Source organism: Trichomycterus rosablanca, chromosome 17 (genome assembly GCF_030014385.1).
Source record: "Trichomycterus rosablanca isolate fTriRos1 chromosome 17, fTriRos1.hap1, whole genome shotgun sequence".
Classification (NCBI taxonomy): Eukaryota; Metazoa; Chordata; class Actinopteri; order Siluriformes; family Trichomycteridae; genus Trichomycterus; species Trichomycterus rosablanca.
In genome coordinates this window covers 22,456,724-22,481,060 of record NC_086004.1, presented here as the reverse complement: position 1 = coordinate 22,481,060, position 24,337 = coordinate 22,456,724, and the positions used below count along the sequence as shown (strand labels likewise).

Sequence of the window (24,337 nt, the reverse complement as noted above, 5' to 3'; positions counted from 1 at the left end):
CAAATAGAACTAAGGACCTGAGGTAAAAACATCTCAGTATCTTAAAATACCAGTTAAAGTCGCAGTTTTAGCTTTCTTTATACCTGCTAGAACCAAACCTGAAGCTACAAACTTTGAATGTAATGGAATGTAATGGAATGAAGTCGATGAGCTCTCTGTACCTCATGTTTGAGTTTCTACAGAGATGAAAAGATAGGATTTACTGAAACCTGGTGCCGCCCTTTGCTTTTATGTCCGCTCTTATCCAATCAGAATGCAGTTCGTGTCTCTGCCGCCTCCCTGATGTGAGCAGTCCGCCTCACCGCGCTCCGCCATTTTGTCGCGCTAGAAGAAAACTCCGCCGAGCCACAAAGTTCCTGGTTAGACCTCAAGTTCCTCTTTGTGCAATGGACGGGTAAGTTTCTTGTTCTTTTTTTATTCACTGTGGAACGCTTTATTTCTCGCGTCGTGTATTATTTTCCTTTTGGCAGTCGTGAGTGTGTTTAAAGGCTAAATAATAGTTGAGTGAGTTTGTACAGGTTTGCGTTAGGAACTTGTGGAAGCGTTCTCACAGGCGGGTTGCGATGGAAACAAACCGTCCACGCTTCACCACAGCAAACCGAAGCTAGTTCGTTAGCTTTTTAGCTTGTTGTTCTTATTTTAAGTTCGCTAAACGCTTATGCATGTTTTAATTCGCGATAGCGTATTTCACTTTGTTAATAAACTAGCTATACAGGAAGAAAACAAACTTTTTTCTTGCCCGCCGAGTGCCCACGTAACGTTAGTCAGTAATACCTACAGCTCCGTCGTTACAGCATGTTGCATTGCATTAAGTTCATGATGCATGAATAGTAGGAGGAATGAGACCAGTAAATGTTAACACTACACAGTTTGGTTTTTTATGGCATTGACATGTTTTTTTTTTTTCCACGCAGCCGCCTAGAGACTGACTTGTATCCTATGGGATCGAGTTACGCAGAATTAGAGTAAGTCCAGATGTTCTTACAGCTTGGAGTAATAGCAAGCATTTTTTTTTCTACTTTTATCCAATATTTATTCTGTCAGAAAATCATTTTAAGCATCGCCTATATAATTCAAACATGTAACTGATAGTACTATGAATTTCTGGTATTTAGAACGTATTAGAAAAAGGGCCCTTATGTGTCACATTTGAAGAGATTTGTGCCCTGAGTCAAGTCATTTAAATGTAAAATTTGAGACACATTAATCCTTTCCCTGAATTAAACATTTTCTACCTATTTACCTGACAGACAAGATATGTGCAAATTTATAGGATCATGTTTTCAATTCAGTGCTGAATAATAATAAGAAATTAAATTAAGATATAATTTCAGGAGGAAAAAATCAGAATGAATTGGGTCTGTTTTCATGGTTAAGTTATACTAAAGTTGGTTGATTTTGGTCCTGTTAAAGTTTTATTTATTTATATATTTATTAATCTTTTGTGAACACTGGATCCTTTTATGCAAGTCATTTTCCATTATCCACTTTTTAAATGTTTGGCATCAAGAAACGGAATTATAGCAAAAAAAAAAACAGCTGGTTTTCCAGGAAGTTTCCAGAAAGACTGTCCTTTGCTTTATGCAATTCTATCTTCTTAAAAGTCTAGTCACGTGGGTAAAATAAAGTATAATTAATTTACTGGTTATTAAGTTACAGTATACAGGTTCTGTTTCTTAACCAAAATGCTGCCAGATAGGCTGTTTCACTGTGGTGTGTGTTTCCCCATGTGATTTTGTTCCAAACTTCACAGGTCTGTATAGAATCTGTATTTGCCACGTTTTGCAAAAAATAAATCACTTGCGCTGATCTTTTTTGGGCCGCGTTACATAAGCCTTAATAAATGTTGACTCAACCTATAAAAGCAACTCTTGGGCCATGGTGTTTCCTGTTCGGAAGAACAGGATGTTGGGGGTGTTCGCCTAGAAATGTGGATTAAAATGGCGTGTGTTTCCTTAGCTTTTGCTCACAGTGGGAAAAGAAGCACAGAATGCAGTTTTTCATCTTGTGTGTATACTTTTGCACAAGTGTTTACATTTTCCGTTTACTGTTTACTTTAAGCCTGGAGTTCAGGTTGGAGTCCTCTTGGTCTAAATGTGCACATTTTATCCCGTGGTAAACAGTGATTAGTTAGTATGGAAACAAATCATATGTATATTAGTGTCCCAAATTCTTTAAGGTAATTATACTAAATACAAGAATTCAAATACTAGTGTGGTTTTACCTCGATGCATTGCATTTTATTTAAGAGTGCATTATCTGTGCATTCTGTTTTTATTACATTGTTTGCCTTTCAGTTGCTATGTTGTGTAACTTATAGTATAGGTATTTAATTTTAGTATGTATTTTGCATAATTTGTACTTTTCCTTTGTTCACAGCGTTGTCCATGATATTGCAGTTGGCACTAAGGTAGGCACTGCATTTTATTTTTATGTTTACATTTTCATATTACATTTTTAACCACTACACCCCACCCGAGACTTTTTAGTTTGCCATGTATGTCATTGTTGACTGAGTATTTAAAAGGCACCACATAATCTTCTCCACTCCCATTAAACTAACCTGACTTGTTTCATGCTGTACAAAGCTATTGTGGAATTAGACAGGTTTTACAGGACTAGGCCTTTAGACTTAGTGAATGTCTTGCATTTAGGTAGTTCATGTTTTACATTTATTTACCTCTGAATAGTGTTTAGTTTTAGATCTGGGAATTAAAAATGGGATGCTACTTTGTTTAATGGTAAACTAGACATTGACTTGCATTTGTAAAAAGAACCTTGTCTGCTTCTTAAATCAACCGCATAGGGTTGCAATATCCTGCACATTCCTTCAGGTCTTTTGTGAAAGATAATCATCTGTGGTATGTGGCTAACTGGGAGGACCTGTAACATTCAGAACAAAGGGATTATTCACAGAGACCATTGATCTGACTAGTTTACATGTTTTATAGCTATAAGGTGAGCTGAAACAGTCCTGCTTGTTCTACAATATGGTAATGGAAGACTGTTCTGTGCTTAAGCTTTTAGAGAGACTCTTGGGATTAAAGTGCTGATGGGAAATTTTCCCATGTAATTTTTTTCTACCTTACTATGTACATGAAAATTTATGACCGAGGTAGCCATTTGTCAAAGAAGTTATTTAGAGCTGTGCTTAATAGTATGCTTGTGGTGTGATTTAGGGCAATTTGTTTCCTGTTGTTCTACATCTGAACAACACATATTTGCAACATAAAATGTCAGTAAATAGTTTGGAAAGTATGTCAAGAGTGATGGTGATCCAGAATTTCAGACCAGTTCCCTTGATAGGTGCAGCCCTACTTTGTTTTTGTTAACTGGAATCATTCTTTGTGTGGTATACTTTAGTAAACCATTTGTATTAATAATGTCCTTGTAGGGGTTCCTAAGAGTTGGTTAGTAGAGGGCAACTGAGTGTTCATCTTGTATGTTGGAGTAGACCTATTTAAAACATTCCTCAAAAATGGACTTTATGTGTTGACATGATGACATGAATGAAGCCTATTCATCACATGCAGATATGTTTGCCTCTCGTCTATGGACACACACACTGCTCTTGAGTTTGTTCACCAGTGCTGATTAGAGAAAAGGTGATTGGGGGAAGGGTCTAATGGAGCAGAGTGGGGCTTGTTTGGCTCTGTTGTGCTTAATTGTATTGCAAACCAGGTGTGCAATGTGCTGTGCACTAGGTGAACATCCCGAGAGCCTCATAACCTCCATGGTTGAGGATAATAAATCTTTGACGAGCTCGAACACTAGACGACACATTACACCTGGCCTTCTGAAGACAATCGGCTTGTGTATTTAGGCATAAGAGCTCCGGGTTGGGTTTCAGTCACCTGCAGGCGCAGACACTAAGTCTCCATGGTGAGCAAATGACAATCAGGGTGCTCGTGGTAACAGCTACGTTCTCAGTGTGAACTGTCTCCTGCCCTTGCCTCTTGTACCTTTGTCCCTTTTGCCATACCTTTTTAATCCCTTTAACCTGGTTTCACTTCAGTTAACAGACCACACCTATACCCCCACCCCCATTTCACAATTGTTTGTTGTTAACCACTGGAACAGTCTGAAGTGTGTTAATTTGCTTAATACCTGCTGTTCTAATTAATCATTTTACACTGTAAAAGCTTTAATTCAGACAGCAAGCACAGTTTTTGGGAATAACTTTATAGCTAAAAGCCGCCTGGATGTCTGAGGCAAACATTTAGCCTGGTCTTTTTTACTCAGCGAAGGCTTCACTGCTGCCTGTCTGCTCCCAGGCTCTACATATGGTTTTAATTGATTCCTGTGGCATTGGAATTTTTAATGTGCGGTGTAGGATGCATGCATGTGGCCTGCTTGGCTCCAGTCAGTTGCTGAAATTAGATGTTTTGAGTCTTCTGGTCATGTGAAATGGCTTAGTAAAAGCATGTGTTCTTTTGGATGTTGCTTTCCTTTTTTGCATAATTGAGTTTTTTTATTTTCTTTTAATGGCCAACCTAAATCTGAGAACTTAAATGCAGGTCCATCGGCGTTATGTTGCTTCAACAAAAAATATTAAACTGTAGCAGTTTGCACTGTTTCTCCCTGACTGAAAGAATCCAGCAAATGTCAGTCCCTCCCACTCATTCCTCCTGCCTGATGACCTAGAAACTCCAGTGTTCCTTACACCCCTCGCACCAGTCTCATCCCAACCCCACCCCCACCCCCTTTAGAATATAACTTTCCTTCCCTGTTCCCTTGTCGGTCGGGTGGAATGTTTAGAGCTGGTGATTGATATGTGACTCTGCCCTTTGCACGGGAAGACTGCATGTCGTCATAGTGCTTACTTCCTGCCTTTCTGCTTACGAAAAATAAAAAAAGCCCAAGGCTGTCTGTTTTTGGCCGATTTGGCTATTTTTGTAGGGTTTTAACAACCTACAGCAAAATTTCAACATGTCCATTTTTTCCCCTCCGTTGTGTTGGGACTTGTCTACCATGTTTGACATTTTAAGTGTCTAGTTTCTTTTCAGTGAAGTGTAACAGTGAATTTTGCCCATACTTGTCTACGTTTTTTTAACCTAGTCTGCCTAGTTGGCTTCATTAATTTTGGCTCTCTTCCTTTAACAGAGAGGATCAGACGAACTTTTCTCCTGTGTTTCCAACGGACCATATATAATGAGTTCAGCAGGTATCTATGTCAATATTTTAAATGTGCTCATATGTTTTGTCTCAGCATTTTGTCTAATAGCATGATTTTCATTGCAGCAAATGGCAATGACAACAAGAAGTTTAAGGGGGACATCAGAAGTCCGGGTGTTCCATCCCGTGTCATACATGTACGCAAGCTTCCCAGCGACATCAACGAGGCCGAGGTCATCTCTTTAGGCCTCCCTTTTGGCAAAGTAACCAACCTGCTCATGTTGAAAGGAAAGAACCAGGTATTATAATGGATTTTTTATTTTTATAAAAAGATCTGATTTTTTTTTTTTTTTAATCGTGTGGCTTTTCCTGCAGCATTTGCACTTTTTGTGAGATGGAACAATGTAAATAAACAAAGAACACGTATAACAAACATAGATGAAAATATGTTATTTTAAACTAGGAGGGTGTTTTAGAAGGAAAATAAAGTTATTTAGGGTTGTACTGGGTCTGAAGCCTGTTCTGAAACACTGAATTCAAAGAGGGAAAACATACAAGAAGAGTGGCAATTAATCACATGCCACTTTGTCCCGTTGTGTCACCATAAGCTTACATACTTCTACAATCAAATCCAAATGTGGCTGTGTGAACACAGGTGCTGTTTCATAAATAATTTACATTTGCTCTGCTCATGTTTTAGAATGAGAGAATTATTCATGATGGCAGTGAAAAGTAGTAAAATAAAGTGATCAGTTTAAGCCAGTACAACACTGTCTCATCTGTCCCAGTGCCTGGCTCTCAATCCAGTATCAATGCAGTGACAAACATCTTCTGCAGTAAAGAGTAATGGTTTAGCTGCTTAACTCTTACTTTACGGAATGCATTTACCCCTCCATGTGTGTGTTGCTTACTCGATATTGCTGAGTAAATTTAGCACCATACCAGGTCAGGATGTAACCATGTGACTAACCAAGTACCCGGTGCTAATGGCTTTGACAATTTTCCAGCGAGCGAATGGTTTTTGACCGACTGCATCACATTCAGTTTTCTGTACCTGTATAATACACACTGCATCCTACAAGTACACAGGTTGACTTTTCAGAACTACAGCTTTGTTTTGGGTGCAAGGCTGTAAAATAACCTAGCACATGTGACTGCACTATCTCTCTAGACGTTACTTAGCTTTTGATCTTGGATATTTTAGCGTTGCTTAAAGGTTGCTTCGACAGGCATAGTCTGCTAGCTGTAGCTTTGTCCCATAACGGAGAGTAAACACATTTAACAGCTGGTAATAAAAAGAGAATTTTAAAGGTTTATATTTGGAGTTTTGGCTAAACGTTGGGTATTTTTTTGTTCAGGCTTTCCTTGAGATGAACACTGAGGAGGCAGCCCAGACTATGGTCAGCTATTATTCTTCAGTCACAGCAGTCATCAGGAATCATCCCATCTTTATGCAGTACTCTAACCACAAGGAGCTGAAAACAGACAATTCACCCAACCAAGTGGTATGTGCTCAGTAAATATGCTTGATGCTTTCATGTCGTCCTCATTTTTATCTTTTCTTTAAGTTTTTACACCGACGTGCATGAACTTTTTTTGCAAAATGTGTACTTCAGAGAAAATGTGACAAGTAAATATTATTCTAAAAGTGCATCTGTTAATGTTGTTTTTAGTGCAGCTGTGATTACTGTTTCTGCAGCTGCAATGGAATGTTATGAGCTGGCCTTGTTTACTGCCTAACGTATCACTTGCGGCTTTGAGTCCAAAAGCCTTCCCTCCTTTTATAAACACAGTTTCTGTGGAGACCTCATGCAGCTTGCCTTTAATGCATTCCACAGCTAATACTTATCTACCTACTCATTTCTTGTTGGCTCCTTTGCCTGTTCATGTAGCGCATTGTGATTACTGAAGCTATAATGTGCTGAATAGATTGCATCACTGCTGCACTGTATGGGTTAAAGTATTAGGGCACCCCATATAATTTTTGAATTCATGTATTTCAGCCACAACAGTTGCTAACTGGTGTAGTAAATTAATTATATAAAATATATATAGAAAATGTGCTTCCAACTTTAGGGAAGGCCCTTTCCTGTTCCAGCATGACTGTGCTCATGTGCACAAAGCAAAGTCTATAAAGACTTAGTTTTAAGAAACTCTAGTGGACTACAGACCCCACTGAACAGCTTTGAAATAAACTGGAACATGCAAATGCTCTTTTAAATTCCCACAGATATAATTTAACGTTTTATGGGAAGCCTTTAAGTACTGTGAAAAGAGTGATACTTGTTATAGCTGAAAAATATCACATAGAGGTCACGTTATGTTTATGCTGTTTGTGCTGGGATGGGATGCTTAACAAGCTTATAGTCAGGCATCCAAATACTTTTGGCCATGTAGTGTATTCTTCATACATGCATGTCTCTGAGCATTTTGTGTGCTCTTACTGTCCCGCCCTGTTGTGCTCCAACTTAATCTAGTTTTTTGTGTTTTATTGGACTATTAATAGCCCTACTGTGAAGGTATTACTTTTCTTTCCTTACACTATACACACACTGCGGCTGCTAATGGTGTAGATTGCTGTAATAAATGGCACTTTTTAACAATAGCTTAACACTTCTGTTCCTGTTCTCTGTTAATGCCAGAGAGCACAGGCAGCGCTGCAAGCTGTCAATGCAGTCCAGACAGGCAGCTTGTCCTTGGCGGCTGTGGATGCGGCCAGCATGGGTGGACCCAGTCCCGTCCTCAGAGTTGTAGTGGAGAACCTCTTCTATCCCGTAACTTTGGATGTGCTGCATCAGGTAAGCTGAGCTTGTCAAGTCTAGATGAACTTTAGTGTCTGACCTGTGTTCATGGCTATGGGATTGTTTTATGCATCATACTTGTTTTGTATGGCTCCTACAGATCTTTTCCAAGTTTGGCACCGTGTTGAAAGTGATCACCTTCACCAAGAACAATCAGTTTCAAGCTCTTCTGCAGTTTGCTGACGGGCTTACTGCTCAGCATTCAAAGCTGGTAAGTGGCGCCATCTAAAGTGCACTCGTAAAATTACTGGTGTTGAAATTGATGGTTTAAGAAACGACCGTCAGGTCACTTTTATATGATGATACACCTAACCTTCCAGAATCACTGAGACGATGCAGTAATCCCAATGGAATACAATTGCCCTGAAGTTTTGAGAAGGCTGGATGCTATATGCTTCTTTTTAAAAGCTGGAAGCAAATGCCAGATTTTGTCAGGATTTTCTCCACCTTTATCTCCCAATCTAATTATTTCTGATTGTGAATCAGGAGAGCTGGATTACCACACAACCCCTCCTACACGTGTTCATATGCGGCCACTTCCTGTCAATATTGTAGACCGAGAGCCACGTAAGGCCTCAGGTGCTTCTCGGGTGCCTGGACCCGTACCGGAGATTGCATGTCCCTCCCTTAAACACGTTTTTTTGTGTTTGTGTGGACACCTGGCCAGTTCGGCAGCTTTGCTGAGCTTCAAACTTGTGTGCCCTCAGAGATGCTTTTAGTATTACATTTCCTCAAAATGTAAATAATTTTATTAGGAAACTGCGAACCACAGACAACTGTCAGTAAATCATCCAAGAATTTGGCTTAGCTTCAGTTTTTATTATGCAAATCATGATAAGCTCGACAACAAGCATGTGAACGGCTCTGTCAAACAACTGTTATGCTAATTATATCCTTGTTAGTGTACAACTTATTTTATTGACTTTATTTTGCCTGCATGAGGTGTTCTAGTCTCTCCACCCTATTTATCTCCAGCCCTACTCTTGTAGCTTACTGGTCATGAAATTGCATTTCTTATTTATTGCAGGTACCTGTCTACAGTTATCTAATCATATTGCTTATTTTCCAGGCTTTGGATGGACAAAACATCTACAATGCATGTTGCACACTGCGTATTAGCTTTTCCAAGCTTACAAGTTTAAACGTTAAATACAACAACGACAAGAGTCGAGACTACACACGGCCTGACCTGCCAACAGGAGACGGCCATCCTACTCTTGACCACCATGCCATGGCAGCTGCTGCTTTCGGTAAGTCACAAGACCAAAGAATCGTCATATTCTTTCATTAGCTTCTCAATTCACTTTTACCATCGGCGCTCTATGTTCTGAGTAAATATTTATTGTTTATCGGCAGCCACTCCCGGGATCATTTCTGCTTCTCCGTATGCTGGGGCCCACGCCTTCCCCCCAGCCTTTGCCATTCAGCAGGCTGCAGGTTTGTTGTTAATGAAGCCTTTTCCTGGCATGTGGTTTAGTTTAGTTAGTTTTTAATGTGTACATATGCTGACTAACTTTTATTTGGTGTCTGTCTCTCTCAGGCCTTGCTTTGCCTGGTGTTCATGGACCTTTGGCCTCTCTGACCATCCCTACTGCTGCGGCGGTGGCAGCAGCCAGCAGACTGGGCTTTCCTACTCTTTCTACTGGCCACTGTGTTATGCTGGTCAGCAACCTGAACCCTGAGGTTAGTGATGCATGACTGGCCTGATCTTACCAGACAGAATGATGCTTTAGTTTGTTTAGTCTTAGTCTTTTGTTACGAAATGATATCTTTAGATCTATATAAAATGCTACTTATTTGCCAGTTTAAGGCTTTTTTTATAAACATAAACACAATTAAAACCTATGTATTAGTGTTTTTATGTATTAGAGTTTTTATCATTAGTTTAATCGTTGCGATGGAAATGGAGTTAAACATCTGAGAGGAGACAAAGCTAATATTAAGCATTTGAAGGTTCAGTATATTTCCAAAAAACAAGGGCGGTTGTTACTATAAAGGCAGTGGGATATTCTAAAACTGGTCAGGTTAAACGGCGGAGCTCAAACAGCTTGTTTAGCTCATTTTTTGACACAGTCTTACCCAGTCTAATTATAAGGCACACTTGCACGCAGTAGTCACAGATACCATCGAAGCATAGCATATGAACATAAATCATTGTTACCAAGTTATGGCTCCTACATGTGCACTTTGTTTACAGTAAACTTGTAAAATTGTTTGAATATTCTTTGTAAATAGTTACCAGCTTTTTCTTCTGTTGAATTTGTTTCTTTTTTTAATTGACTTTATCACTATTGTTTTTCTGTATGTATACTGACCTTGTTTTTACTTCCTTTTTTCTCTCCCTTCCCAATTCCCCTTACCCCATTCTTTTTTTTGTTTTTCTGTTCATTTTGCAACCAAATAATTCGCTTACAATATTCACTGATTTTTTTATTTTTTTATTTACTTTATTTATTATTTTGACACCCTCAAATTCATATACATACACATACACACAAAACATGACTGACTTCTTACATTTTCATGTCCACCCCTCCCCTCCTCTTTCTGCTCCCATATCCATTAACCATCTTCATGATCCAACCACCGTTTTTCGCCATTTCCCGTGGAACTGCCTCCTCGCTGTGGATATGTTGAACCTCCATTCTGCCTCCGATCTTTACCTGTCCCTTCTTCCCTCCGCTGCCTTCCTCTGCTGTCCTCTAAAGAGAGTTACGCCCCAATGCCTCTTTATTCTTTTCGGTATGTTATCCTTAGCATCTTTTGTTATCACTTGTTTGTTCTGTTCTCTTTCAATTTCTTCCCTCATAAGGCAGTTTGTTCCGAAAACAAGAGTGCTTCTGTAATTTCTGCTGTTTTCGTGTGCCGAATTGAAATCCAGTCCAAAAAGTTGCAGCACTCTCACAGAATCTCAAACTAAAGAAGCATTTCAAATTATAATGCCAATGCACTCAATGAGGGGCTGTATCTTTTTGTGCTATCATTTTAAGTATTTACTTTATATGATGCATGCTATTTACATTGTTTTGCATGTCTTTTGAGGGAAGCTTTTATACATTGGTTAATAGTCAAGACTCTTATTTATCTGTTTCAGTAGCCCTGTTTTTTTTATCTTTATGCTAGCCCTTGTATGGCTCAGTCTCATTTCCTCAATTGGAAGCACAGAAGTTCCAAATGTTTTTCAAATGTCCATCTGTTCCCTTGTCTGTTCTCTTGGCAAAAATAAACTGGCCAAGTATCTTAAGTGCTTTAACTCCAAAATGACTTGGTAAAGGCATAGTTTATATCTGCATATATGTAATAAGAACTAAGGGTAATCAGTGATAGTTAAAATTGGCTAAGATCTATTGTTAAATGCTCGTCATTACAGATAATGGTAGTGAAAATGACTCCACTCTGTTTAATAAGGTGTCTTGATTGTAACCTTAAGCTTCTGATAGGTTTTGGATTGTTATAAAATAAGTGTAAAGTATTTTGCATTTGTGTTCTGACAATATTTGTCCTTTTTTAGGTGTTTACGGTGATGTGATGAGAGTAAAAATTATGTTTAACAAAAAGGAGAATGCCCTCATCCAAATGTCTGATAGCACTCAGGCTCAGCTAGGTAACTAAACTCCTGCTTTTTATTTTATTAAGTATTCATGAACTGAAGTGTGTGTGTGTGTGTGTGTGTGTGTGTCTGTCTGTCTGTCTGTCTGTCTGTCTGTCTGTCTGTCAGTCAAACTCTCAAACTACTAATATTTGATGTCGGAGCTTAAATGTGTGATGTTAGAGGTTGAACTGTTAAGTCACTTCTCAAACACTACATAGAGTTCAAATCATAATTGGGTAGTACACAGTGCCTTTTCTTGTCACCCTTCTTGCCACTAATGTTTGTGATAGCGTCATCGTTTTGTAGAAACCTGTGTTCAATTGGGGCTTAGGTTAATCAGTGATGGTTAAAATGTTAAGAGTTAAGATGGCTAAGATCTATTGTTAAATGCTTGTCATTACAGATAATGTTAGTGAAAATTAAAAACCAGTAAGCCAACAAGCCTGTGTTATAAATATCATAAATGTGTGTGGGGTGTTTTTCGCTCATAGAAAATACTTGTTGCTTGTTTTTTTTTACCATAAGTGTACTAACAGTGAAGTTATGCCCCCACCCTTTCCAATTTGTGTTTACTTTAGCTATGAGCCATCTGAATGGACAGAAGTTGTATGGCAGACCACTGCGGGTCACTTTGTCCAAGCACACAACTGTTCAGCTGCCACGGGAGGGGCACGAGGACCAGGGCCTCACGAAAGATTACAGCAACTCTCCACTTCATCGCTTTAAGAAGCCTGGCTCCAAAAACTACTCCAACATCTTCCCTCCTTCCTCAACGCTGCACCTCTCCAACATCCCGTAAGCAAAAATATTAGTTGTACTTGTTTATTTGCTTCAATTCATTCTGTATAATGGCCCATGCTTTGGGGTCAGCCATAGTTCTCAATCTAGAGGTTTCCAATTACAAATTGTGATTTCTGTAATAATAATAATACATCAAAAATTTGTCTATTCAAACTCTACATGGTAATGTCAGATATAAAACTGCATGATAAATATAATACTTGAAGCTTATGTTGTTTAATGGTAGTAGCAACTGCATTATATTGGTCATTATCATTCCAGTCCTACATAAGCTTGTAATTATACAAAACAATAAACTTAAAGGCAATCAGGTGACCTTAAGTTGCAGAAAATAATACCAGTATCAGACAAATCAATTGCAATTTCATTTATCCCCACCCACTACTAATTACTTTTAGGGTTTTGTCTTATGTTTCAAATAAAAACCTGCTCTTCTATCATCTTTTTAACTTGTTGGCTTTTCACTTATTCTGACCCTGCATTTGTCTTTAATAGACCCTCCGTGGCTGAAGACGATCTTAAGGTGCTTTTCGCCAGCTCTGGTGCCGTGGTGAAGAACTTCAAGTTCTTTCAGTAAGTTTAGTATGCTGTTTTTCCATACACACATTTCCCTCTTACTCTGTTATTACAGCGTTACAGCAAACTTACATGTTGCTTCTGATTTGCAGGAAAGACCGCAAGATGGCTCTGATTCAAATGGGTTCAGTGGAAGAAGCCATTGAATCACTCATCGAGTTCCACAACCACGACCTTGGCGAGAACCACCACCTCAGAGTGTCCTTCTCTAAATCGACCATTTAAAGAGGACGGACTGCTGGCGTCAACTTAAAACATGAACAGTGAAAAAGTTGAGGTGGCTTCTTAGAAGCTTCAACTACAAAACTCACTTCCATCATTCCACTGTTTTATTTAAAATATATGTAGTGGCTCATGTATATGATTTGTACTTTTTAAAAAACAAAATGTTTATGGATGACGGTTTATTCGGTCACGCCTCGTAATGAGCCTTTTTTTCTTTTTTCCAGTTCCACCACAATGTTGTTTGCATTGGTGAACTTAGCCTTGAAAGTACTGCACTGTTTTTTTTTGTTTGTTTGTTTTTTTTCTTATTTTTTCAGAAGTACTTCTTGTGCCTTATATTCCTATCTTTTTCTCAGCTCTTTCAGAGACCATAAACAGTGAGGTCTGATGTATAGTGTGAAACCAATGTTTAAAAAAGATCCTATAGTTTACGATCTTTATAGCCTTGTTTAATTAAACCTTAGGATGTGTTTTGTTAGACGGCTTTTGATAAATCAATGACATGCCTTAAGATGTTGGCCAGTTTTTTTTTTTGCTTATTACATTCCTATATTTGTTCGAGTCTTACCACACACACTGTATCTATAGACGGACTGTTTACATTCCTTTTTTTATTTAATGCAATACATTTGTGTACAAATCACATATTTACTATCTGTGTTTTGATACTGTTGGCCATTGCATGTTGGCATCTGGTCAGTGTCTCTCACTTCTGTTTCTTTATAATCATTTCTATACTTTTCATAGACCTTTTAAGTATTGCCTTTATGTATTCATGTTTTATATTGTCATACTTGATATATTTGACTTCTTCTTAAACTGTTTTTGTATGTACACTACAGCTCAAAACCAAAGCCTCTATACAGCTTACGCTTGTGAGGAGACCTGTACTTCTCACATTTAGAATCGGCCAGGTAGAAATCTAGAAGTGTTAATGTGGCCTTTGTAAAGAGAAAAGAATATGTTTAATTTGTCATTTGGAAACATTTAATGTAGTGTCTGTCTTCTGCAGTCATATGATTTAGTGTTTCCAGTAAAATAGGTTGTTTTTTTCCCTTGACGATCATTTTATTAGTACAGACAAGTTTTTATCCTAACCACATATTAGATTTTTTTTTATTATAGGCCTATTTTATTCCTGGGTGTATAGACAGTATATACATGTATTTTTAGTATGAAGTAAGATGATATAGTCTTTCTTCAAGGAGGCAGACTGTTGTCTGTGTGTTAAAGCCGTCTTATGAAATGTCTTTAAGAAAGAATGTGTTCCAGAGAACAATCTCTATTAATCAAATCATTTTTTAAGAGATTTTTTACAAAATATTCTTAAATGCTGTGTGAGACCGTAAGGCTGTTCATCCACTTCACCTGCCTAAAATAATTTAGTGCTTATTTTTTCTAAAAACCTTAGATAAGGTGTAAATATTTTTATACCACTGTTCAAAAGCAATAGGTTTTTTTCTATCTAACTGCAAATGTATATTTTGATTAGTCTTGGACCACCAGCGTGCAAAAAAAAAAAAAAAAAAAAAGCTGATTTATGAGTCAATTTACAATCTTTTTCAAATCATATGTTTCTTAACATTCCTGTATTTGGAAGGTGTACTTCTTTTTTAATGGTCACATTAAACGTTTGTTTACCCTGAACTGGTCTGATAAATATTTGTTTTTTTTAAGTAAAATGGCAAGTTTACTTTCATGCTGTGTTAGACTGACTGAGGAAGGGAGAACTGGCAAGGTTTTAGGTCATTGTTGCTGTTCGAGCTACAAAGTGGGGAAACAAATGGCTCCTCTAAAGCTTGTGTTTAGTCTGCTTTTTCTGAACACTCAAAAGTTCATGTAAAGATTTACAGTTCAGTTTTAATTAAATAATTGAGCTAAAGACCAAAGTAAACTTGTTAAAGACAGGATTAATACATTTTAACTACTAACCCAGGGTTGATGAGACATTCCTGAGTTTCCTAGTTGAACTTCTTAGATATTCATAGTTGCAATCTGGCTTTTAATGGGCAAGTGGTGTCAGAAGCTTGTTAACACCAAGGCGCTTGAGTGGTAAACGGTACTGGTGGCAGCGGTAAAGCACGCTAGCCCACCGATGCTGAGATAAAACACGCTAGCCCACCGATGCTGAGATATCGAGCTCTCGTGTTTGAGTATCAGCTCCGACTGACTGAACATACTGCTTTTAAATGGTCCAATCTAAAAGCCCAAGCCCATATTTAACAAGTAATTCACAAGGATATGACAAAGCAAGGCCATGGAGACATTTAAAAACCAATAAAACAATCTAAAATGTAAGGATTGCTGGTGTAATATGATCCCACGTTCTTGTACAGATTAAGACTCTAGCAACAACATTCTGAACTTGCAGGTAGAACTTGAGTAGAGCAGGCAACAAAGCATAGATGTGACGAGGGCATGCAGTTTCTCGCTATCAGCACGTGTTAGAATGTCCTGAACCTTTGAGATACATGTATTTTGAAAACGGAAAGATGATATTACTATTGTGATATTTACAACTAAGCTCATTATCAAAAATTACTCCAAGATTCTAGACACACTGTTTGGCCTCCAAATACAAAGATTGTAGATAAGCCTGTCTGTTGTTTGTGTCTCACTTCCAATAATAAGAACCTGTGTTTTCTCAGCAGGAAATTGCAAGACATCCAAATTGATTTCATTTCTGGAAATGAACAGTGAGCCGATAGACTTGCCAGCATTTGATTATGGGATACATAAATCTGAGCATTATCTGCATATTAGTGAAAACAAATGTTATGAACTTTAATTTAATAGAAGTATATACAGGTTAAATTCAAAGGTCTCAAGATTGATTCCTGAGGAACTCCACAGGTAATTGTGTGACAGATTGAAGCAGTGGCTCAGTGCAGTATGTGGGTGGCACGGTGACTAAGTGGGTAGCACTGTCGCTTCACAGCAAGAAGGTCCTGGGTTCGATACCCAGGTGGGGCGGTCTGGGTCCGTTCTGTGTGGAGTTTGTATGTTCTCCTCGAGTCTGCGTGGGTTTCCTCAGGGTGCTCCGGTTTCCTTCCACAGTCCAAAGACATACAGTGAGGTGAATTGGAGATACTGAATTGTCCATGACTGTTTGATATAACCTTGTGAACTGATGAACCTTCCTGTCATGAATGTAACCAAAGTGTAAAACATGACGGTAAAATCCTAATAGACAAACAACAGTGCAGTATGTAGTAGTCACAACCATTTAAATATCTAGAGTCTAATGTTCACTGAGACACAATTTGAAAGAAACTACATCTAAATAGTTTTTTGAACCAATTGATTCAAAGTGTGAGTGTTGGTAGAGCTTTTATTTGGCATTTGGTCTAACAGTGTTAATGCTAAATGTTTTCTTTCTAATATCAGCGGCTTTATCATTAAATAGGGTGATGCCCTCTTTTTTGGACTTAAAAAATGTATCCGGCTGGGATTTCTAAATCACCAATTACAGATGAATGATAGAAAAAATTTTCGTGGTTTCGTCTCAGTCGGGATTATTGGAAAGCAGAATGCATGAACTGCAAACTGTCCAATACATGTGCTAATTCAGCAAAACACAAAACTGCAGCTTCGTCAGGTGAATTAACTATTTTGTGAGATCAGGTAAAACAGAAGATGATGTTACTGCTGCAAAGGGAGTTTTTGCATTTTACACTGCAAAGCATTGTTAAAAAGTCTTTCCCTGATTCAGTGATATACTATGATTTACAATTTCAATGGCTTTTTTCATTTCACTATATTTCATTATAATTTTTATTATTGTCTTCATGTTAAAGCATATTTTTAATGATTAAAAAATATGTTAATCAGCTATAAATGAGCAGTAAGCTAGGACGCTATTTAAAAAAAAAAAAATTTATATTTATTAATTTATTTGAAGAAACAGTATACAGTAAACATAACAGTACACCTAATATACAGTATATAAACATATTACCAAAAATATGCTTTAACATGAAGAGAATAATAAAAAATATACATTCAAAAAATTATAATAAAAGAAGAAAAACCCTTAAAAGTCATAGGAATTGTAAATCATTCAAGAAACCTTCTTACAAGTAGTATGACATTTGTGAATAAATCACTGAATCAGGGAAATACTTTTTAACAATGCTTTGTAGTGTGAAATGCAAAAACTCCCTCTGCAGCAGTAACATCGTCTTCTGTTTTACCTGATCTCACAAAATAGTTAATTCACCCGACGAAGCTGCAGTTTTGTGTTTCAAGTATATGCTCAACAACAATAAAAAATACAAATGTTAAAAAAAACGACAACAAAGCCAGAGAAATTACAAATCATTTAAGGAATCTGGTTCCAACAGCATAACATAAAAAAAAAAAGCCAACCCTCCTTACAAATGCGTTATCTATATAAATCTAAAGTGCTTTAAGACAGTTAACACTCTACATATTTTTTTTGTTTAAAGAGATACTCAAGAAATTTACTGTTTGCAAATATGTATTTAAATCTAAATGAATAAAAGAAATAAGCTAGGATGTTATTATGACCAGGTAGAAATCATCGTCAGAACACCGGACCGAATTAAGCGGCGCACCTTCAGTGACGTAGGAATCGACTCGTCATCAGTGAGGAAGGAAAACAGAAGCAGGTCCGGTTGGAAGTTTGAAAGTAACCGAGTTCACACCGGTGTTAAACAGCTTCTTTATTATTGAAACCCTCACATTTTCTCTTATTAGTACTGAGGAAAAGCAGCCTGAGAGATGAAAGTACAGGTTTGTGTGTGGGTGTGTGTGTTAGTGCTGTGTTTGGTTGAAGCAGGTGGTGATAGTAAAGCACCCGAACATGACAACAGTACCGTCAGTACAGCGACTCCTCACAAACCCACAGAACCTAAAGCTTCAGGAAACTTTACCCTCAACCCCTTCAACCTCAACACCTCCATGATCCAGAGAGCTCTCTATGTCCTCATCGTTATCACCATCATCGGCATGCTTTACTTCCTCATCCGAGCTGTGCGGTGAGTAACATACGGTTCAGTCACTTTCACCAGACCTGGAATGCTGATTCATCTGCCCACAATATACGTTCCCACTGTGTGTTGGTCCATCCTAGATGCCTCCGAGCCCGGAGAAGTCGACGCCGCTTCTGGACATGGTTAACATAAGGCTTCTTTTTTGCACAGTAAAGTTTGAAGTGGCATTTGTGCATGTAACTCTGTATTGTAGTGCTTGATAAATGTTTGCCAAAGTAATCCCTCACCCATGTGGTCATATCAGCTATTGTTGAGTGGCGGTTCTTGATGCAGTGTCGTCTGAGGGATCGAAGATCACAGTCGTTCAGCTTAAGCTTTCCTTGAATGGTTTCATGATATTATGCACTGTAGAGGGAGAATATGCAAATCCCTTCCAATCTTTCTTAGAGGTTCATTGTTTTTAAACATTTCAATAATTGTCTTACGCATTTGTTGACAAACTGGAGATCCTCTGATCATCTTTGCTCATCAAAGATTCAGTCTTTCCTGGATGCTGCTTTTGTACCAAACCATGATTACAATCACCTGTTAACATCACCTTTTTTCACCTCATTACTAGCCCTAAATTGCCCCCGTCCCAAATTTATTTGGAATGTGTTGCAGGCCTGAATTTCAGGAATGGAGGTATAATAACAAATGAAATGAAGTTAAGCATACAAAACATAAAATATCTTGGGTTCAAACCCAAGCAAATAAAAGTCAAAGTAAATGTAAGAAACATTGCATTTTTATTTTATTTGCATGTTCCATACTGTCCCAACTTTTTCTGATTTGGGGTTGTAGTACTATTCATGCACAAGTTTGTGTGTCATGCTGCACAGAGCAGAGGGGAGCAGTTGTGTTCCAAATACCATCATCCTATAAACTAGGATGTGTGCTAAAGTACAACAAACTACTCTTTCAAGAACATGGTCGTCCCTGTTTTTAGTGGAGTTGATTTTGGTTATTTTGTAGACAGTTCATTTGCTTCTTTACATTGCAGCCTTGATCATGCACTGTACTGTACATTCACATTTTTTTACTTTTATCCAAAGCGACTTACAGTATACAGTCTAAGCATTTGAGGGTTAAGGGTCTTGCTCAAGGGCCCAACGGTGGCAACCTGGCTGTTGTGGGGTTTGAACCAGCGACCTACTTACTAGTCCAGTACCTTAACCGCTAGGCCACAACTGCCCAACTTTACTTTGTCTTTGGACTGTGGGAGGAAACTGGAGCTCCTGGAGAAACCCACGCAGACACGGGGAGAACATGCCAATTCCACACAGAAAGGACCTGGACCGCCCCACCTGGGAATCAACCCAGGACCTTCTCGCTGTGAGGCGACAGTGCTACCCGCTGAGCCACCGTGTGGCTCACTTGAAAACAATTTGTGAAAAACCCTGGTGTAGAGCATCCATGCTTTTGGGAGCACTAGCTAGGGTTCTGTTTTATTAAGTCACACGTGGGTGCAGGTTAAAAAATATACCAATACGTATGTTGTCTATTATTTTCTTATGCTTTATTTTCATGTCGTTTCAGTCTGAAGAAAAAGACCACGCCAAGGAAAAAATATGGACTGTTGACAAACTACGATGATACAGTGGAGATGGCACAGCTGGAGAGCGATGAAGAAGAAGACACAACAGTTTATGAAGCCAGATCGCTGAGAAGGTGACTGTGTGTTTGTGTGTTAAGGCTGTTTAGTGCTCTGTACATGTGCATGTTGGTTGGTCTTTGTATTGCATCATACAGTAGATACCCAAATAAGTAAATGCTGATTGGTTGAGCTATGGTCAGATAATCTTTCAATTCAGCGTTTAGTCTATCAGTAGAGCTATTTCAACAGAATGTGGTCTTTACTTGACGTCTTTCCATTAGCTGCAGTTTTGTTAAGTGTGATGTAGTGTGAGCAGTAGAAAAAGTGGACAAGGAAATGTCAGAGGAAAGGGGCGAAATGCCAGTTCAAAACATTCAATGTTCAGTGTATACACCGATCAGCCATAACATTAAAACCACCTCCTTGTTTCTGCAGTCACTGTCCATTTTATCACTTTGTAGCTCTACAATTACTGACTGTAGTCCATCTGTTTCTCTACATGCTTTGTTAGCCCCCTTTCCACAGGACCACCACAGAGCAGGTATTATTTAGGTGGTGGGTCATTCTCAGCACTGCAATGACACTGACATGGTGGTGGTGTGTTAGTGTGTGTTGTGCTGGTATGAGTGGATCAGACACAGCAGCGCTGTTGGAGTTTTTAAACACCTCACTGTCACTGCTGGACTGAGAATAGTCCACCAACCAAAAATATATCCAGCCAACAGTGCCTGGTGGGCAGCATCCTGTGACCACTGATGAAGGTCTAGAAAATGACCAACTCAAACAGCAGCAATAGATGAGCGATCGTCTCTGACTTTACATCTACAAGGTGGACCAACTAGGTAGGAGTGTCTAATAGAGTGGACAGTGAGTGGACACGGTATTTAAAAACTCCAGCAGCGCTGCTGTGTCTGTTCTGCTCATACCAGCACAACATTCACTAACACACCACCACCATGTCAGTGTCACTGCAGTGCTGAGAATGATCCACCACTCAAATAATACCTGCTCTGTGGTGGTTATGTAGAGAAACAGATGGACTACAGTCAGTAATTGTAGAACTACAAAGTGCTTCTATATGGTAAGTGGAGCTTATAAAATGGACAGTGAGTGTAGAAACAAGGAGGTGGTTTTAATGTTATGGCTGATCGGTGTATAGACACTATGTGGTTTGCTTTAAGCAACACTGCCCCCTGGTGGACGCGTACAATTTCTGCTGCGAAATGACGGTTGAAAATGCATGGACATCAATTTCTTAATGGTTGCTGATTTGTTTATTTTGTGTTTATCAGATGAGTTCTGAAATTCAAGAGGAGAAAAGGGTAATTACATTTTTCTTTGTTATTTTTATCCAAATTTTTTTTGCTTAATATTGTTGGTGAGTAAAGAAGAAATCATGTTTTTTTTTTTTTTTTTTTTTTTTTTCATCAGCAATAAAGTGGAATGAACCTAAGTGACCAAAACGTCCAATGCAGAACTTTGGAATTATTAAGTGTACAGACGGACACTGGGCTGAGGGTGTTCTGAGGACTAAACTGTTACTCCGGTCCAGTTTCGGACCAAAACCGCTCTCAACAAGTTCTGTGCAGGATCTAAAACGTGTATTCTTCAGTTCTACAATTAAATACCAACTATGTTTTTCCTAGAGATGTGATTGCATTTTTGTATTTGTTTTGCTATATTTTCTGTCAGTGCTTTTGTTTTTAGTTTTTTAAGCTTTTTTTCCCCCACACACATTCTGCTTTCTTTTTGTTTTGTTTTTTTCAAATGTAGACATTGTGGCTGTTTGGACTTTATCATTTAGCAATAGCTGGGCTGCACAATACGACCAAAATATTTATTATATCACTTTGCACTATGAATGAATGATTCCTTTAGGGTTGGCTGCTTCCATTAGGGTATTAATTCTTTTTCCAAGGACCACACGGTGGCGCATCGGGTAGTGTGGGTGCCGCACATCACCTCGGGCCTGCGGATCTGGGTTTAAATCTTGCCTTTGATCACTGTCTGTATGCAATTTGGCATGTTCTCCTTGTGTTTTGTTGCTGTATAAAACATGTATTTAAAAGTCATTAATAGTCAATGTGTTTTAGGCATGTGTTTTACGTTGCATCAGATGTAAGCACTTGGGACTCTTTTTTTACAGTGAACTGGAGGTATTGACTTGTCCAGTCAGGTGTACCCAGCTAGCTCTTATAATACTATAATCTATAATACAAAAGCTTTTCATATAGACTTTCAATCAGATTTAGGGCATTTGTAGCTTAGTGGTTAAGGCACTGGACTAGTAATCGGAAGGTCACCGGTTCAAGCCCCACTACTGCCAAGGCCCTTAACCTTCAATTCTCTGATAATTCTGATTTGCTTAATGTCAACTGTATCATTTACTTAATTAGGATGATCGTTTTTCCATTAAATGTTTATTTTGAAGGCAGCATAAAATAGGCACCTTATTTCTCTTTGTCATTTAGTGTCATCAGCTTTTTTCGAATGGTGAGTCACATGACATTTGGCTTACATTTTGTTATTCAAAAAGTGATGCACCTGTAAGCAGACCCCACCAAAATGAACTGAGACTAATGCAAAACAAACCAGTTTGATCCAGTTATTTTTATCTGCAGAATCAACACTATTAATAATGTACTCCTCGAGTTTAATAATGAGGTTTCCTACACTTGCCTACAAAAAAAGTCATATTTTTATAGTTTGTTAAGAAATTTGACATTCCGTTTTCTGTTTTGAGCTTTTTCCATTAAAACTTTTTCTAAATCACAGAAATAAAACAATAAATACTGTAAGTTCTAGAACGCTGAATGATTTAAAGATGATTTAAAGGCATGGAGGACAGGGTATTCATTTTGCTAAGCATTTCCAGATGTTTAGTCCACTTCTAGCAAATGTGGATTTGCTAACTCGATTATGATCTTTTAGTTTGTTCTTTAATTATCACCTACTTTGTTGTTTCGTAAAATGTAAAATTGCTTTTCTGGCTTTTTTTTTTTTTTTTTTGCCTTGTAAACAAATCCATCTGTGATTCTGTATTTTATGGGCCACAAAGACACATAAAAGGCCAGTAAAATCACAACACTTGTGTATGTTGTATGACACTACAGTACAACTACTGTAGTACAAATACTAAAATTATAACCAAAGTGGATTTGATTATTAGTTATGGAAATTCAAGTTTACCAAAAAAGGTCAACAGTATTGTAAAGAAAAGGTTTATGTTTAAGTGTAAAGTGCCATTTGAGATACATGCCTGAAAAATTCTTGATATTTGGTGTTTGTTATACACAAATTGTGCCTTTGAGTGTCTTTTGTATTCAAACTGGCTGTGATTTAATATGGTCTGTAAAAAAACGGATTCTCTGCACTTCTAGATTTAAAAACTCAAAGCTACTTTGTAATATATTTAATATATGTCTAAATCACCCTGCTGAAGTGTTGAACTATTAGAATATTCAGTGATTACAAATATAAGAATATTTTTCTACTGCTTTTTCCTATTTGTTAAGGGCCAAATTGGCAACAATAGCCATAGGTCTACTGTAATTTCATTCATGCAGTACTCAAACTGAGTACAACAATAAAGAATTCAAATAAAAGACATTGAATGCCATTTTAAGCCAAGTTCATCTCCTCTTGTTTGTATTTATTTATGTTTTTATTGTATTTTTACCAAATCTAGTCTTTTTCAATTTCCCATTTCACCTCCATGGTTGCTTGCACCACCACCTAGGACAGCCACAGACTAATCAAATACCCCTATCGACATGCACACAGTAGCTGACTGATTATCAGACTGATTATCACCTGCAAGTGGTGGGTTCCCACAGAGAGCCATACAGCGTATGGAGAGTCCTGATATGCTTCATGTATTTTGCTTCAATTTGTATTTATTTTTTAATGCATTTTCTTCCCAATATTTCTCCTTTACTGCTGCTGACGTCGACTCCTGACCATAAAGAGCCTTGATTAACATTGCCCCCACCAACATGCGTGCAGTACCCGACCACTTCTTTTTACCTGCACAAAGGGGGTTCATGTGAAGATCCATGAAGATCCCTGTCTGTGTGCAGGTACCATTGATCAGCCAGCAATTATGAGGAATCCCCTCCGGCACTCCCAACCTTCATACGAGCCAAGCATTGTCTGTAAAAGTGCCTGATAGAAGTTTCTAGACCCAGGAGAATTCTTCTTGAATATGTCCTTGGGGGATTGGGGTGGACATGTAATGTCCAGTATGCTGATGCAATGACAATATACACTAATCAGCCATAACATTAAAACCACCTCCTTGTTTCTACACTCACTGTCCATTTTATCAGCTCCACTTACCATATAGAAGCACTTTGTAGTTCTACAATTACTGACTGTAGTCCATCTGTTTCTCTACATACCTTTTAAGCCTGCTTTCACCCTGTTCTTCAATGGTCAGGACCACGACAGAGTAGGTATTATTTGGGTGGTGGATCATTCTCAGCACTGCAGTGACACTGACATGGTGGTGGTGTGTTAGTGTGTTGTGCTGGTATGAGTGGATAAGACACAGCAGTGCTGCTGGAGTTTTTAAATACCGTGTCCACTCACTGTCCACTCTATTAGACACTCCTACCTGGTTGGTCCACCTTGTAGA

General features: G+C 38.2%; 2 protein-coding genes across 2 annotated transcripts; both read left to right on the top strand.

Annotated features, from left to right (window-relative positions):
* Window positions 1–296: 296 nt before the first annotated feature.
* On the top strand, window positions 297–14,757 carry ptbp1b (polypyrimidine tract binding protein 1b). The gene is made up of 16 exons (XM_063012611.1): window positions 297–394; window positions 915–965; window positions 2,380–2,410; window positions 5,104–5,164; window positions 5,242–5,414; window positions 6,474–6,620; window positions 7,758–7,913; window positions 8,017–8,127; window positions 8,986–9,166; window positions 9,273–9,353; window positions 9,457–9,599; window positions 10,625–10,658; window positions 11,428–11,520; window positions 12,087–12,303; window positions 12,805–12,882; window positions 12,978–14,757. Exons 1-16 carry the CDS (start codon window positions 387–389, stop codon window positions 13,108–13,110), a joined length of 1,698 nt encoding a protein of 565 aa, XP_062868681.1. The 5' UTR covers window positions 297–386; the 3' UTR covers window positions 13,111–14,757.
* Window positions 14,758–17,722: 2,965 nt separating this feature from the next.
* fam174c (family with sequence similarity 174 member C) lies at window positions 17,723–23,331 on the top strand. Its single transcript, XM_063012977.1, has 4 exons — window positions 17,723–18,110; window positions 19,644–19,775; window positions 20,994–21,023; window positions 21,133–23,331. Exons 1-3 carry the CDS (start codon window positions 17,854–17,856, stop codon window positions 20,995–20,997), a joined length of 393 nt encoding a protein of 130 aa, XP_062869047.1. The 5' UTR covers window positions 17,723–17,853; the 3' UTR covers window positions 20,998–21,023; window positions 21,133–23,331.
* The last annotated feature ends 1,006 nt before the right edge of the window (window positions 23,332–24,337 follow it).

Bases quoted from the DNA above. Each gene is read 5' to 3' on its own strand.
- ptbp1b (XM_063012611.1), top strand. The intron at 5,165-5,241 runs GTATCTATGTCA...TTTTCATTGCAG, and splicing joins ATATATAATGAGTTCAGCAG to CAAATGGCAATGACAACAAG. The intron at 9,600-10,624 runs GTTAGTGATGCA...TGTCCTCTAAAG, and splicing joins TCAGCAACCTGAACCCTGAG to AGAGTTACGCCCCAATGCCT.
- fam174c (XM_063012977.1), top strand. From the start codon at position 17,854: ATGAAAGTACAGGTTTGTGTGTGGGTGTGTGTGTTAGTGCTGTGTTTG. The intron at 18,111-19,643 runs GTGAGTAACATA...ATGTCGTTTCAG, and splicing joins TTCCTCATCCGAGCTGTGCG to TCTGAAGAAAAAGACCACGC.